Genomic DNA, 17,052 nt, shown 5'->3' on the forward strand with positions numbered 1-17,052 from the left:
TCTTCAATCTCTTCTTATTCCACAGCATTTAAGAGAGCTCAAAAGATTATGTCAGCTTTTCTCCACCAATGCTCTGATTCTTTACTTAAATCCCTCTCTCAGACTGAATGAATAAAAAGGAATAAATATTCATTGAGACATAACATTTTTGGTTTTGATCTGAAAAAAGGTGTCTCTCACTTTGCGATTAACAACATTATCCACTCCACTAGGTTTCTTATCTTGGGCCCAAAAACCTAAATCATAATGTCGCTTTTTTCCTTCCTTTTCCATACCTCTCCCCTCAATTTAGTTTTTTTATTCAGTAACATTTCTTCATGCAGCATGTATTTCTTACTCTAGAAATTCTAGTCAATATAAAGAGGTTGCCTTCTTTGTAAGAACTCTTCTAGATACAGCATCTATATTTTAGTAGGCTAACACTGAGTTTAACCGTACAAGCTCTGAAAGGTATATGTCACTGTACACATCAGAAATTGTACCACCCTTTCATCTGCTACATCCTTTCCTACTGGCCATAGAAGGGTACTTGGTTGCACATCCCTTTCAGACACTGTCACAATCTTTCAGGGACTCTGGTGGAAGAGAGACTGGAAGGCAGGTAATGAATATGTTTCCCTTTCTGGAAAAAGGGAAGCAACACCTCTTCTGTGCTGAGGTGACTGTCCATATATACACAGACATTGTGTGTGACTTACCCTAAAGGAAGAGCACAGCATGCTAAGAGGCTTTGAAAACAGCATGCAGTTTGGTGCAAATGCTATTTTGAGTTGCAGCTCTGGTGTTCTCATCAGCCAGGGCACAGAGGTCACCACTATCACTTGAGGTCTAGCAAAGCACACCATGACTGTCACAGAGTTCTGCCTTTTGCAGTCAAACTCATATAGCAGTGTAGTGAACTAGCTAAACTTTATATGCTTTAGAAACACATATAAATGAATAGGAGAGTCCTCGCAAAGGTTCTTGATCTGAGAGCGTATCCCACCCCCAAGGACATTAATATATAAGAAGAATTCTTACACCTAGAAAAAATGCCTTTGGGGAAAAAAACACCACAGGTAAGTTTTAATTTCTGACTCAGCAAAACCTGACTCAGACTGAAATTTAGAGAAAGTTATGAAGACATACCACACTCTTTTCAGAGAAGATTAAGGTTATCTTCCCTACTTTTCTAAATGAGGTGAAGGTCATAAGAAAAGCAGCCCCTTCTGAAAGCTGAAGAATGAAGCAAGTAGCCAAACACTGGTGATATCCCCACCCACCCCAACACATACTCAGAAGGTGGCCAAGATCTAATTGTCCAAGGGATCAGAACACTTACAGATGAAAACAGATCACCAAATCCTCCAGCAATGTCACAGTAGATCAAAAGATGATGAGGAATGCGCAAGGCAAAGAAACCACCTCTACCAAGGGCTAAATATGGTAAGGCGGAAGATTGAAGCCACCTTTTACCCTGCTACGCAGAAATCCATGGGAACCCTTATGAGCAATACCCACGGGGTCCTGGAATGTGGCTTTGATCCAGCTGATTCTTTATCTTGTAAAAACCCCTAAAAATTACAGCAGAGAGCCTAAGCAATGTATAATGGTCAAGTACTTAAGTACTTAATAGAATATCTGGAGAGAAATTAATTAGTCCAAAATCTGACATCATACTAAAGTGGAAGAATAAAGCTTATCCTCAAAAGTACCCGTAAACTCACAATTCCTAGCAGAGGTCAATTGTATAATGGTTGAACAGTCTTTCTGCTTATTCCCAGGGAACATCAGTAGCATGAAATCAGGCTCTAGTAGCGATAAGCATAGTTTACCTCACAATTTATTGACAATGAGTCCCTCAGGGTCAAGGCATAATGGACGTTATTTATGAGACAGTGAAATTCTGTAGATTTTAACAGAACGGCAAGCTTTCAAAAGAACTTAACAATGTTGTGAAAGCACATGTTTTGTCATTACTGACAAAAGGTTTCCTTAATACGAGGTATCAAAGACAGAATGAACTGTTTCAGGAAGAGTCCTCATAGCCCTTGTGTGAAACAGCGTATTCACCCAACAGTGGAATAAATTAATAAAGCAAGCCCAGGATGCAAAAGCAGCTAAATGAAACATACATTTGTCCCAATAACTGTTGCTGAATTTTATCTATATATATTTTTACTAACATTTTTATCAAAAACTATGCTGAAATTAGCATTTATTGCTGTTTGAGTATAAGTTCTATTTATTTAAAATTTATACTTTTTTAAAAAAAAGACTAGAATAATATATGCATCTCTAATAGAGAATAGAGTTGCAACTAGTATGAAGAGATGATAAAATTTTAACAACTTCTGTATCTTTATTCTTGATAAAATTTTCTCATGGGTTTCACTTAAAGGAGTACAAGAAAATAGAAAAGATTAAAAAAGTCTGAATAAAGAATTCCCAGTGTCAAATAAAAGTCTCAAATTAGATATGATTTTCAAAGTGTAAAATTCTACAGTGTAACACCAATGATTTGTTTTTGTACTTCCCATGTAACAAAGAATATGCTACACACACACATGGGTTTACATATTTGCATTGCAATTTCACTACTATTAAACCAGAACAAAATCTCATATTTCACACTTACCCCAACACCGATTTTCCAGTTTCATCAGGTTTACGAACAGTAAATGGACTTGGATCAATCCCCACATTCTTAGGCATAAAATCTCTGGCAAAATAGAAAGGAAAAACTGTTCATTAGCGAAGTTCAACACATAGAAATTTTAAATTGTCTGGAAGAACTACCTCTACTATTGACCTATGAATTTTAAAAAAAATCATTATAAAAGAAATACCAAGTTCTAACTTCATCATTACAAGTTAAAGACATGTAAACATAGAAACCCTAGGTATTTAAAAAGCTTTCGATTGCATTATTTAGTCCATGAAGCAGCTGCAAACATCACCACTTGCCAAGGAGGCTAGAGCAATGTGCTCCATTCCTGTGATGAAGCAGCCCTGTAACTCGGCCACAATGTTTTCAAAATGCTGCCAACACTCAAATTGGGTCAAAAAGCTACATGGACCATAATCTGCCTGGAAGTCTCTAGTCAAAGCGTGAGTGAGATTATGCTTAGAATATCCAGCTGATTGCTGCCAACAAACAACACTATCTGGCCAGCTGTGAGAACCTGATGAACTGAAGAAAACAATTGTAAAATGAAAGTAGAACAACTAGAAAACAATTGCTTTGAAGGTAGCCTCTGCGATCTGAGTCCACAGAGAAAAGCTCTTTTTGCAGCCTTCAAGCGCCCTGACGTTTGGCACCCAATAAAGGAAAATAATTGGAAATTTAAGTGCTATCTTAACAGATTTTTTTTAAAGCAGCATTTCCATTTCCGTATTGTTATTCAGTTTCTAGAAGATTGCTAAATTTGAAGCTTAAAAAAACAACAACCAAACAGCCCACAAAACCTATCGTGTTACACAAATTTAAGCAAATAAATCAAATGTACATTTAATTCACACCAAATCAACTTCCAGTTACAGATTTATAGGCACAAAATATCCCAATATACCGTGTGGAATTGGTCATTGCCAAGCAGAAGGTCTCATCAAAACTGCTCAACTCATATGGCCGAAAAAATTCATTGTGGATATCAATTTCCTCCTCATACTTGTGGAACTTCTTCACTGTCAACTTGCGTCTGTTTTCAGCACATGCCACTGGGGAAAAGAAAAACAACAAACCTTTTTTACTAACAATTACTGACTCGGCAAAAATCTAAACAAGCAGTAACCTGCTTACCTAGCCACCCTACTGAGCATTTTTCTACAGCCATATTCCCTCTAAGACAAGAAAATATGACATTAAGACGATGCACAGCACATCTTTAGCGAATATGCATTAGCAACCACCATAATTTGATTACCCTTCATGACAACAATTCCTACTCCAGAGAAATAAGACACGCTAGCTATACACTGTCATCTGCAACGGGACTGTAACCACCAGTGTAGATTATAAATATATGTTAATAGGCAAGGGAAAAAAAATAAAATTATGTGTGCCCTGGCACATACACATGTAGAGGTCAAGTTTTACTCAATTAGGTATCTCTTGCATCCTGCAGCTGAAAAATCATAGCTCATGCTGGGTGAAAAAAAAATAATATTTTTTTAACAATCATTATGGAAGCTTTTTTCTTTCAGATTTGGGATCTAAAACAGTTAAAAAGCATTTGTGATTAAAACTTCTTTCTCAAGATAGTCTGTAAGTAAGGAGCAAATATAGTTCCTACCTTCATCAAAAGGAAGAGGTAAATGCTTTAGCACACCTGTGGTCCACCAGTATGTATAGCTGTGCAGGAAAAACAGACACGAAATTGATACAGAAGATTTGATCTTGTATCCGGCCTAAATGTTTGCACAAAACAGTTACCCAACCATACAGTGTCACTTTAGTAAAAATTTCTGTGTAATTCAGATGTGGAAGAAAGCAAAGAATTATCCTTGGATGGAGGATTTCAGCCAGTCCCTATCCTATTACTTTGCTCTGAGGCCATGAAATTTAAACACATGAAGCTCAATACAGGTATGGAGGGAGGAGTAGCTTAGCACCATTAAACAAAATACATTCCAGGTGCTTATCTCTACAATACTGAAAATTAAGGTCTTAGTACATATAGAAGGCATTTATCTGTTTCTCTTGTTCTGGTCTTTTTTTTTTTTAAAAAAAAAAAAAAAAAAAAGCATCATCCCTCATCCCACCCACCACTTCTTAGTCAGAACCTAAAATTTAGGAAAAGGGTATGAAGAAATGAAGGTCAATGACAATAAAATCAGAAGATTGTCAAAGCAGCTGACTTCTACACATAGAAATACATTTTGATGTGACAGCTGTCCTAAGCATGAGAAGGGTATGTTGGCATAGCTAACAGCAAAACCCAGGCCCTGCTGGTAGCTTATTCAGGATTTCTGAAAAACAATAAAGGAAGTCAAGCAACATTCATAAAATCAAGCATGGTTTATCTGTCATTCATGTTTACATATTTTTATTTTCTCTTCTCAAATATACTTCAATTTCTTCTCTAAATTATTCTGATAGTTTCTTCTATTTCATTACTTGGGCTGAAAAGACATTTATCTTTGTTGATTTTTATTTAAATATCTGTGTATTCACAGTACTGTAAGGGCTGTATATCAGAGTATTAATGTGGTTATCTCCTACTCATGTCAATGTAGCCATCTGGAGCAGAAACAATGGATCTATTCCCATGCCCAGAGATAACACTTGATAGTGAGACCTAGCAAACAGTGCAGAACAGGCAGGGCACCACACTTCAATTCCAAGAGCTGTGTATGTCCTACACAGAAAGGAATGAGTTATGCCTGACAGTCCTGTCTCTTCTTGAAGTACTGTATCAGGTCATGCTAGCAAGCCATTTTCTCCAGTGCCTTCAGAAACTATGCAGACAGACCCAGTTTTGCTGCTTGCATAAATGATGAGTAACGTGGCAACAGAAAGTCTCCTTTTCCATAGTCACTGTGCTTTCATGTGAATCACAAATTATATAAAAGTAATATATGAAACTCATTATGAAATCTCTTCTTTCTGATGGAGAGGCAAATACAACATAGGAAAAGCACAGATAATCAAAAGAAGTTTCAATGACAGGAAATATCATCTTCCTCCTCTTCCTATATCCTTGATTTCAGTATAAGCTTCATTATTTCCTTTACTGCTGTGCCCAAGGAATCCAAAAGAGGCACTGTACAGAGAGGCAGGAAGAAGTTATACAAAGAACTTGTCCAATAGTTTGGTAGAAACAAAAAACTACTTGGAAGACCTTTTTTCACCTAACTACTTATTACATGGAGGTGTCGTTTTGTTCACATGAGAAAACATCTTGGATGTATATTATATGTGCCCAGAAGAAATTCTGGGCAAAATTAAAGGTAAAACTAATTAACAAGCAAATGAAGAACATTAACTTTTTTTTTTTTTTTAAATATTCCACCTCATTTGAGAACAGTATCTGTGACAAATAATTTTTGTTTAACAGAGTAACAGATGAAAGGGAGACTAGGACATCCGTATATTTGTGATGCATTAGCTGAATTCATTGTTGGTATACAATAATGTTCAGAACCAGTAGGCAATAAAATTAATATTGCATGTTTCATGCGTGCCTGAAATAGCACTTGGTTGTACAGCTGACATGAGCTAGCATCAAGAGAATCTTCAGCAAACAGAAAAGGATTAACATTTTAAAAACAGTCATGTCACATGCCAGCTGCCACAATGGGTTAATGGAATAAGCAGCCAACAAGGATTGAACACACTGTTTAAACACTCACAGTTTTCCCCAGACGAAACCCTAAATGCAGACATTCAGATCTACCATTTGCGATACAGAGCTTTAAGACTCACAGAATGAACAAAGATACTAACAGTGACATTCCTAAAAGATGTGATTTAGTTAACGAGTCTAGTACTGTCTTTGTACTTGTATAATTATATTGTAGATGGGTCTCTGGATGAGGGAGCAGCTTGTGGGAGTTACACAGCCAAGGCAGGAACCCAGGATGTTTTCCTGGCCCAGCGCCACTTTGGTATTAACAGCTTGGAGAACAACTGGCTCAAAATGCACTTTTGGTTTTACTGTGCCACCCTATCACCAGGCTTTCAGAGGACTGTGGGAGTAGCAGATTCTAATTACAACTGGTTTTATGGTCCTGAGAGCCAACTGGTTTTCTCGGATAAGTTTATCCTGAAGAATGGAGCTGGCAACTGGCTGGCACAACAGATTAGAAAACGCAGACCCAAGGACAGGTTACAAAGTACAAAATCCTAATATGAATTTATTTTATTTTATTTTACACATAGTTTTCATAATCCTTAACATAATCATTCCACATTGCGAAGCACTCTAAAATTACTTTAAAATTTTTATGCTTTAGCTCTATTACTTCTGTATATTACTGTGGAACTACAATGGAATGCAAATGAAGAAAACGGTCTTCAAAATAGGCTAGACCTGGCTGAAAGAAAGGCAGAAATTCATGGGCTTCTTGGTATGCACAGCTGCAGACTAAGTGCATTACACACAAAAAAAATCAAACAAATGTTATCCTCATCACCTAATCTCAAATCCAACAATGATTAATAAATCTGACCATCAAAAACACACCTGTATACTGCTTAATGAGACAGTGGTAACTACTTCAGTAAAACAGTAAAGCATTTCACACTGCAGGACAGAATTTCATATGAAATGAAACTTCTTTTTTCAGTACAACAGGAAAATAACATTCTAAAGCAAATCCTTCGAAATACCAACATTCAACATTTTGGGTAATCTCTTGAAGATTTTTTTTCAAAGTTTTTGTAAAAACTTAAAAAACAGTAAGCAAGTTTTTGACAGGCTGAGAGAATTATTTAACATGTATTTTAAAAATTTATTAGAGCAATATCAAACAAAAAAACAGAGCAGCAAAATACCTTCGCCTGGTCTGTGACAGACTGAGGGTGTTCTTGTGATGCAAATAAAAATCAGTGGGAAGCTCCCAGAGATGAGGTTTTCCTTCTGTAGGCTTGAATACTCCCAGAAAAAGATTGATAGAATCTTGTCTGTCTGCATCTGTTAGACAAGAGGTACATTCAACACCAGCAACATTGCAGATCTCAGTCCCATTCAGACATTTACTTGTTTGTTATGTTCCCTCCTCACAGACAGTGTGCATGTCCTACAACTTCTACGGGGACCTCTGGGCTTCAACCAGCCTAATGAAACTTCACCTAGACCTGACCTCCTGCCACACCACAGTGCACGTGGGACTGGTACCAGCACTCCCTCTTTCCTTGGCTTCTCTCACAGGAGCCAAGACAGGAGCGCTGCTTAGAGGCTTTGCAGAAGTAAGACCTCATGCTGCAGCTCCGTCTCCCACCTCTACATATATGTGTATGCATGAAGTATGTGCATGTATTTATGCATATTTCAGGGAACCTGACACGTCATGATGAATTTACCGCAGTCTAAATAACAGAATAATGATTTAATGAAATGAAACAGTAGCCATACAATACACAGTTTTCCCACATAACACACAAATTCTGAATTCTTCGAGTTTTTCTAGCCAAAACACTGTCAGTAAAATGACTAATCTTCACAAACACCTTTTAATAACTTGGACTTCTTTTCCTGTTGGTTTAAATCATCAATTTCTCTTGCCATATTCTAAGTTTTGCCAAACTAAATGAGGCAAGTGCTAGAATCCAGTAGTTACACGCCACTGTAGATGAAGCATGACAAGAAACACTGTTCACTCACATCTTTAAAATCTCTCTTGCTACCTAGCTGGAGATAGGATGATTTACAACAGATATGAAGAAAAGCTGGACTGGAATGAGGGTGTGGGGATGGTGAACTGTGACAAAGACAGCTTTGCAAGCAGAGTCATAGGGGCAAAGGAAGGCTTACATGCAAAGGATCTTCAGATATGGGAGAATATGTAGAGAACGGAGCTCTGTGTGTGCCCTGAGGAATTAGCATATGGAAAGCTCTCATCACCACTTGTCTGCACTTCAGTAATCATCAGACAAGCAATAGTTCAGACCAGTTCAATAGATAGTGTAACTCCTTCAGTTCTCTCCACATTTCAGCAAGAGTATTATGAGAGCTGAGTGTCCCTTGAGCAATCACACTGCACCAAAAAGACAAACTGAAGTCTCAGTATACCAGAAAGCAGTTAAATAGGTAGAATCCACCAAGTGGTGGTATGACAGCAAGGACAAAGTTGGTTCCTGGCCACCACCCAAGTTTTAGTCAATAGCTCCTTCTCCCCAGAATTCAAACGTCTCTTCTCTCTGTGCAACATATAGTATTTTTCACAAGGAGTTAAGACACACAAGCAGCTGACAAATGAAGCACTATGTAGAAATTTGGTGACAATAGGATTATAGAAAAGTATTGTATTTTACAGAAGTGTGCATATGTGGAGGTCAATATTTGGAAGTGGGATCTTCAGTATACAGTCACATGGCGTAGCAGCACAAGGCACCAGGAAAAGGAAAAGAAAGGGGAAACCTCTTGATGTTGCTTGGCTCCCCTTCCCTATCAGATGGGCTTTTGATCTGGAATCCAGCTTTTTCCTTCCTTTTCTGTCCACCCATACTCCCTTCAGATACTTTTACTGTCCCTTCAGAGCACTCTTCCAAAATTATACTTATTTTACCTTCTTTCTCACTCCTCACCTTCCCAATTTTCTTAAGAGGATCAACTTATAAACATTAACTCTTCTACACAGTAATACTCAAAAGCATATGTAGGTCCTTATGGTTTGCAGGCAATACTGTTTCTGCAAAATAGTGTCACAGTTTAACCAAGACATACGGAGAGAATAAGGAAGGCCAGGAACAGCGCAAGAAAGCTAAACAAAACTCAGTAAAAAGGTCTGGAAAAAAATAAACAAAAAAAACCCCTTGTTCAGGATACTGAGAATTAAAAAGAAAGGAAAAGTTACAAGCAGTACATGTATTCTTTCTTTGCAATAAATTATTTAGTTAGTGGTTTAAAGAAAGGGCTGAACAAAACACAAGCAAGCTCTCTACATTTAAATATAGAAACTGGAGGAGTCCTAATGACAAAATTAATTTAACATGAGCGAATAGGTGGTAATTTCTGAAAGCTAAATGAAAAGATGAGCCTCCTTTGTCATTTACCATTATTTTACCTGCCAGGAACAGAAGGTATACTGAAATTGTTAAATAAATAATCGCACAACAAATAAGGTAATTCAGTTAACAAACTATGTCACTACTTACATGACAGATGCTAAAATGAAAAAAAAAAAAAACTAAATGAAATTTGTTCTGTGAACAGCTTGAATTTAAACTCATACCAACTGAATTAACCAATTCATTGTCTGAAATGGTCTATAGCAGCAGTTCATTAAAGCATTCTTACCTTTCTTCCATAGCAAAAAAAAGACTGCTGTTAAATGCTTCATTGCAAAAGGACTCAAACTCTCTTTTGCATTTATTGTTTCAGCTGTGCAGTTGTGCTTATACAGGACATTTATCAGAAAATGTCTTTCTACTGTCTTACTTCTCAACTCTTAACTTAAAAGTAGGTAAAAACGCATAACATTAAAGATTCTTTATGCATTAGTCTTTGAGCAGGCACAAACATACATGTGACAGGGGAAGCAGATAGTTAACTTTAAAGGTGACAATCCTCCCCCCGCCTTACTTTAAGGGTTGAACAATTTTATGATTTAATTTTGAACAAAAATAATGAAAGCTTTTGTCTTTCTTTGAATCACTGTGCAGAGAAAACAAGATATTGAGCTTTTCAGATCAATTTTCTTGTCTAGTTAGAAAAATATCTCTTTTCAAAAATAAATAAATAAGAATGTCTCAATGCACTGTGGAGCACAGACAAAAGAGCAAACAGGTTTTCTCCCTTTATTGTTAGCACCGAATGTTATAATTATGTACAAGCAAGCAGAAAGATTGCACTGATTTTTGAAAAGATACTGCAATGTACGTGTATACTACCACATTTTTAAGACCATTTGCGAAAACAGTAACTGAAGGGGCCATTTAATTGAATTAGCCTAAAATAATCTACTGCTCTCAATCTGTTTGCAACTGCACTACATGACAAATCACTAAATCATGAGAGATTCAACATAACTGGGACTGTAACGTCCCATGACTAAAAGGTTACAGTAATTAAGTTTACCTTCATACAACACTATAAGGTAGTTTACTATGTTCAGTCCTGTTTGTGGATAAATAGATTATTCCAGATTCCAGAAGCTTATTACGCATGTTGCAACTCTGACACTGAAGCCTGCAATGTCCCATTACTTTCTAAAAGGCATAAAAGCTCGAAGAATATAATTTGGAATACTATTTCCTAATTTCTCTGACAATCATAAATGAAAGAAAAATGTTAGAATTCAACTAATCGGAATGCCTGCCAGAAAGGGTGTTGAAGGAACATCTAGTTCTTAGCTGGATGATGTTCTTTTACTGGTACAACTCATCTGCTTGCAACCAGAGTACTTCAAATAGTTGACTTCCCAAACTACACTGCATCCTCTACTTTGTTCAAATGCTAGAATTAAAAACATGCATGAAAAAAAAGTCAGAATTTTTGCCTAAATCTGTAAGATCTTTTCAAGTTACCATAAAATTAATTGTCCCATATTTTTAAAAGGAAACCTTGGTTTTCTTCTAGGCTTTATAGAAAAGCTAAGCCACATATCATGAACTAGGGTGAAACTGTATTTGAAGTTACCTTTCTCACAAGTCCAAGTTATCTACTGGATTAGTATCTCCAGGCAAGTCACTTATCTGATACCTGTCTGCTGTACAATTTAATTAGTAGTGATTATCCTAAGGGCTTTGAGGTCAAGAGATGAAACCATTTTTCTTAAAAGTGTGAATTATTTTTAGAATCACGTATTTTTTTTACAATAGACAAACAGAACAAGTGAGGCTAAGTGATTTATTTAGGAGGCGCTATTAGCAGGCCACTTGTAACCTTGTTCTGAGTCTCATATACCGTACAACTTCAGGCAAATCAGTAATTTTTCTGAGTCTGTTTACTACTGGTACATAAAATTCATAAGCATGAAAAAAAAAAAGTTTCTCAGATCAGAAACACAAGGAAACGCTGGCTCATGAACTGGCTAGCCCTCAGATTTTTCTTTGTATTTTGAAGGACATGTGATGGATAGTAACAATAGTAAGTGCAGTACAGCAAATCAGAATCTTGTTCTACAAGTGCTAGTGCTTCCTTTATTTCTGCTTTCTGGGAAAACTTCAAGAATAAAGTGATTTCTCTGAATGTGTCACATTAAGAGGCTTCCAGATGCCACCTGAACAGGCAGTGTTGGGCACTGAACCTTTAAATCTCACTGAAATGAATCTTTTAAAATTTCATACCAAAAATGCCATAAATACAACATTGAATGCTGTGTTTCAACAATGCCATCTTCGAACACAAGGAATGCATAAAGCACCAAAAATATTTGGCTCAAATGGGATCAAATACCAAAACCGTAAGTAAACTGGGGAAAGTGTGCAGCACCTTTATGAAAGTTCCATTCTTCATATTGACTTCAGTAGACTAACATCTTTTTGTGTAGTTGGCTACAAGTTCACCCAGGTGACAAGAGGGACTTCTTTTCATTCTGTGTTCTTTCTTCTTTTTGTAACATTTTTTTCAGGACAAATTCTTTTATTACTAAAGCACATGCATATCGTGACTATCCTTGCAAGCAGACCACAAACCAAACCTGTATTTAGAACTTTGCTCAAGATTCCATCTAACTATTTAAGTGGTTGGCATAAAAATGGAGTCATACCTTATTGCCAAGAGATCATATCACTGAAATAAACATGCTCTCCATTTCTCATTTAATTTGGGCAAATATACACAAATTACATGAATTACATTCAGAAACAGTACTTTAAATGCTGTGCTCTCGCGTTTTGTTACACACACAGAATTGCCACCAAAGAAACCCGAGATTACTGAAGTATTTCTAGGCAGTACCCAACTTACTGTTCTAAAGCTCACATAATTTCTAAACAATTGCAGTCTACTAGGAAAAAAAAAAAAGCTACTTCCTTCCCTGGCTATGCAGCTTTTGTGAAAAAGAGTAACAGAGAAATGACACAGTATTTAGAACACTGCAGCACTCAATGTTTGTCCTCCTGACATGTTTTAGACTGCTTTTTTTGAAGTCCCCAGAAACATCACAAGAAATACCCCACCTGAAGCCTTCTACTTGTGTTTAGATTTAGATTTATCATTTATTGAAGCCATTCTCTCCACCATTTTTACAGCTCTAACAGCTACCTGCTTCCCTGTTGATCTACAAACGTCACTGGCAGTTTCAGTGCTACGTGTGTACATTTTCTAAATACTTCTCACATCAGTTCAATAACCTTTATCAAGTAAGGATGGATGCTACAACATGCATTTGCACAGGATATAAATACTTCATCAAATCAGAAAATCCATTTGATATCTAGCAGATTTTACTGAATTATTTGGAAATTTTAGTACAGAGGATCTGTCATAAGATCATAGTCTGAATTAAAACATCACAAATAAGAGGTTTTTTAAATAATGGCTTAAAAGAAAACACTTAAAATTAAAATTTACCTGAGAAAGCATTGCTATAATATCTTGAGAGTGTTTGCATAATATCTTTGGAATGCTGAGTCCATGGAGCTATCTTTCTATAGGTTTTTACTCTGTGGACAAGCTGAGAACCTCCGTATTGCAGAGAAAGTGTATCTCCATGGTCTTCATATAATTCTTCAAATAATCTGAAGGAAAAGCAAAATGTGTCACCTATCAAACTGCTGAAAAGAGCTTTTGAAGAGAAAAGATAATAAAGTATTGTAATAATAAAGTCTTTCTGTTTAACAAGCAATACATTTTCTTCTAACAGTTTACAAAAACAAGTATTTCATTAAAACATACTAATAACTTAAAACCACTGAAATTTAAAGTGTCTCTATTCTTTATTCAGACAAATATGTGGAAGTTTTATTCAGATATAATAATTACTAAGATGGATTAGACTGTAAGATTTTCACTAATTTATAATATTTCAGAATGCATTCACACTACAGCATGTGCACTTCTGTAGATTCAGGGAGATTAACACACCCTACTGGTCTGCAGGGAGAAAACAAACCATACACCTTCACAAACTAAGGTATTTTAAATACACTAAATGGGACAGAACAAGTCAATATCTCAAGGCTATGTTTTCTGTAAAGTCCACTGGGAATGAAGTTAGCATAACTTTCTAAAAATCTCCCTAGTTACCATAATGATGGCACAAAGGTACAAACCGAATAAACATGACTTGTAAGAAATCTGAATGGCAGTCAGATACCACTTGATGGAGCTGGAAAAACACAATGTATGAAGGTGGCAGAAAGAGTTGGCTGCTAAGACGAACAAGGAGAGCTGGCTAAAAGCAACACAGTCCTCTGGTGTCAAGAAGTTGACTGCAGACTCCAAATTGAGAGCAGTCAAATAGCAAAAATTATCAAGAAGCTCCCCGTCAATGACAAAATCAAGACAAAAGACTCAGAAAACAAGGCTATCCTAAGGAGATGACACCCAGTCTACAAGATAACAGATTGAACAATGCTTCTCAGAAATGGAGACTATTGCCTTGCTTGAGCAAGACAATGACAAGGATGACATCTCGGTAAAAGAGGCTGAAAGTTTAGTTAAGAGGCAAAAAAATCAAAACAGAACAACACCAACCACCAAACCTGTGGAATCATATTTCACATCAGTTTAGCAAGACACAGTAACTCAGGCATCTGCATGTGATACACTGTAGTATCTGAGAAGATGAAAGTTCTTAAATCAAAAGGAGGGCAGAAACAAACAAAACAACAGCAACCCCCCCCAACAAACAACGAAACAAAACAAACAAAAGCAAACAACAAAAGCATTCCCTTCAGAAAGTTTCCAACAAAGGGAAGTACTGCATAAGTAATCCAGTAACCATCTGACTGAAGTCCTCCTCAAAAGGTTCTGCATGAAGAACACTTACCTGAGCATCAAATCAATTTCTGTAAAAACATAATACCTGTCCAGCAAATCTTCCGCCCAAGACCAATTAGGAGGAAACATCTGGTTATTAACTTATTAAAAAAACCCAAACAACAAAACAACCAACAAAAGAAACAAACCAAAACCCATTTGCTTCCTCACAAATTGCTCAGAGCTCGTGATATCATGTATGAGAAACTCCTGTGTGTTTCTTCGGGTATGGTGGGTTGGGTTGGTTTGGTTTGGTTTTGGGGGGTTTATTGTTTTTTTATACAAGGAGAAAGACAGCAATGCTGGTCAACTAAAAGCTAAAAAACTGATCGAAGGCAAAACCAGCAGGTAGAAGGATGATACCTCTCAAAAATTTCCCAGTCAGACATTGGGGATTGATGTACAGAGTTGCAATGACCTTGCAATAAAGGTTCACAGAAAGCAGATTTAACTTTAAATTCATTAAGGACGTTGATCCATTTGATTTGGAAAGGACTTGTAGAATTAAATTACCCTTCCACAGCCTCAAAATATTAAGCCTGCAGTCCAACAAAGACTAGTCTTCCTAAGAGATGAAAGTTAACTACATATGATAAAATAAGCTGCTAAGGTACACTTTGTCTAGGAAACTTGCTAGGTAGGACAAAAATTACACTGAAGGAATCACTAAGAAATATAGCTTGCAGAAATGGCCCTCTGCAACAAAGTTATTAAGAAGATTAATAACACAAAATTGGACTGTTCAAGATGCATCATTTCTTTATCCTTCAGGATGGCCAACTGAAATAAAATGCTGACTTGAGAAATGCAGTTCAACAGAAGTTCTGGATTGTAGCCAGCGAGTGAGACCATATGAGAAAAATCAGAATTATAGGGACAGTCAAAGAGTGTGATGAAAAAATGTTAGTTTTTCAGACACATTAGCTAAATTAAGGAAGACAGACTGCTACAGGTTACCCCCTTCGGCCAGTTAGAAGAGTGTAAATGAAGAGGCAGAGTGCACAGAAAGCAGATACTTGATGTCAGACAACACAGGGAACAAGAATGCAGGAGGCCAAAGTGAAAGACTGCACAACAGAGACAGTGTAGCACATGCCTGTTGCACTATGAAGCAGGATTTTTTAATTATTCTGAGCACAGTAATTCAGATACAAGTCTTAACAGATGACAAAATCGGTTTCAGACAGGCATACATCTAGTGCAATAGAGAAGAAAAAAAATAAGTCAAATGTGGCCTTTTGTAACTTTTTATGCCAGACTAACAGCTACATTTTAGAGAGATAATGAGAAATAAGGTGTCAGGAAAATCAGAGACAAAGCAACTACTAGAATCTTAAAAGATGACGGTAAGAGATGGAAATTTGGGTGGCTGGGGCAGAGAGCAAACAGCAGGGAGAGAAGACAGACAGGAAACCTGGGATTATTGCAGCAGGAGCAACAGAGGAAATTCGGGCTCCCAAAATAGGGGCAGGAAGGGGGGAAGGTAGTGAAGCCTAAGGAAAGATAGTAAAACGCAGCCTGAGCTGAAGTGGTAGCTGTAGAGGATACCACAGAGAGTGAGTAAGAGACCTGTCCACCTCCTGATCCCCGCTAGTTAGAATCCAAGAGTCCCGAGGAAGTCAGCCTGTGGATGCTCTCCCTGGCCATCAGGCAGGGGCCAGGAGCCACCGCTTGCACAGTGAGCCACCGCTTGCACAGCGAGCCAAAGTGCTGCAAGTGAGGTTGTTTCTGTGGCACATATCAGCTCCTGGCACCAGGCAAGTGCTGGAAGACCAAGTACTTTGTCTTTTCTGAAATAAGAGTTACGCCTCCATTTCTAAAACTATCAAACCACTAATCAAAACCAGCAATGAAGCCATAAGTTTCACAGTCATGACAACAGCTTTAAGGAACAAAACCACATCACCACAAGGACTCTTACATTAAATCCTGAAGCATATTCACAAGTTAAGTAGCTTAGTTCCCCCTGACCCCCAAAGCATTTCAATTTAAATCCTAGGTTTTCTTAAATGATTTGAGGATGCTTGAATAAATATCTTTGACAGTTAATCTGAGAGAACAACTTTGCTGAAAACATTTCTTCAATAAATCAAAAAGCACAAAATTTTGTCAAAAGGAAAAGCAGGAAACAGCAAGGTAAGATGTTCTTCTATACAAATATCAGTTTGGCATTCTCCATAAAAGCATGTACTTATTTCAGTTTTCATTTTTTGTCAGCATTTTGCCTCAAACAAGTGAAGTAGAAGACCAGGGTGGGGTTTTCCTACATTTATTTTAAACGAAAACTCATAGCTCTAAGTTTAGGCATATAAAGAGAATTAAGTCAAGCTGTTATCTTGTAAGAAGCCTGATTAACTACTTTTTCAGAAGAGCAAATTTTCAGTGTGACTGGATTTTCTCAAAGAGATTTCAAGTACGGAAGATTAAACTTGGATGAATAAACATTATTAAATCATTCCAATAGAAAGAATTGCACTTCTCT

The 17,052-nt window shown here is 37.0% G+C and overlaps 1 protein-coding gene across 1 annotated transcript in view; it reads right to left on the minus strand.

The window, feature by feature from the left end:
- FIG4 (FIG4 phosphoinositide 5-phosphatase) overlaps nt 1-17,052 on the minus strand; it is a 70,243-nt gene that overhangs the window by 21,241 nt on the left and 31,950 nt on the right. The window contains exons 15-19 of the mRNA XM_086461304.1: nt 13,161-13,327; nt 7,478-7,616; nt 4,275-4,333; nt 3,552-3,699; nt 2,618-2,701 (exon numbers count right to left, since the gene is read on the minus strand). Of these exons, the coding sequence (XP_086317430.1) occupies nt 2,618-2,701; nt 3,552-3,699; nt 4,275-4,333; nt 7,478-7,616; nt 13,161-13,327 (597 nt within the window). The remainder of the gene's footprint in view (nt 1-2,617; nt 2,702-3,551; nt 3,700-4,274; nt 4,334-7,477; nt 7,617-13,160; nt 13,328-17,052) is intronic.

The sequence above is a fragment of the Leptosomus discolor genome, chromosome 2 (assembly GCF_034619465.1).
Source record: "Leptosomus discolor isolate bLepDis1 chromosome 2, bLepDis1.hap2, whole genome shotgun sequence".
Classification (NCBI taxonomy): domain Eukaryota; kingdom Metazoa; phylum Chordata; class Aves; order Leptosomiformes; family Leptosomidae; genus Leptosomus; species Leptosomus discolor.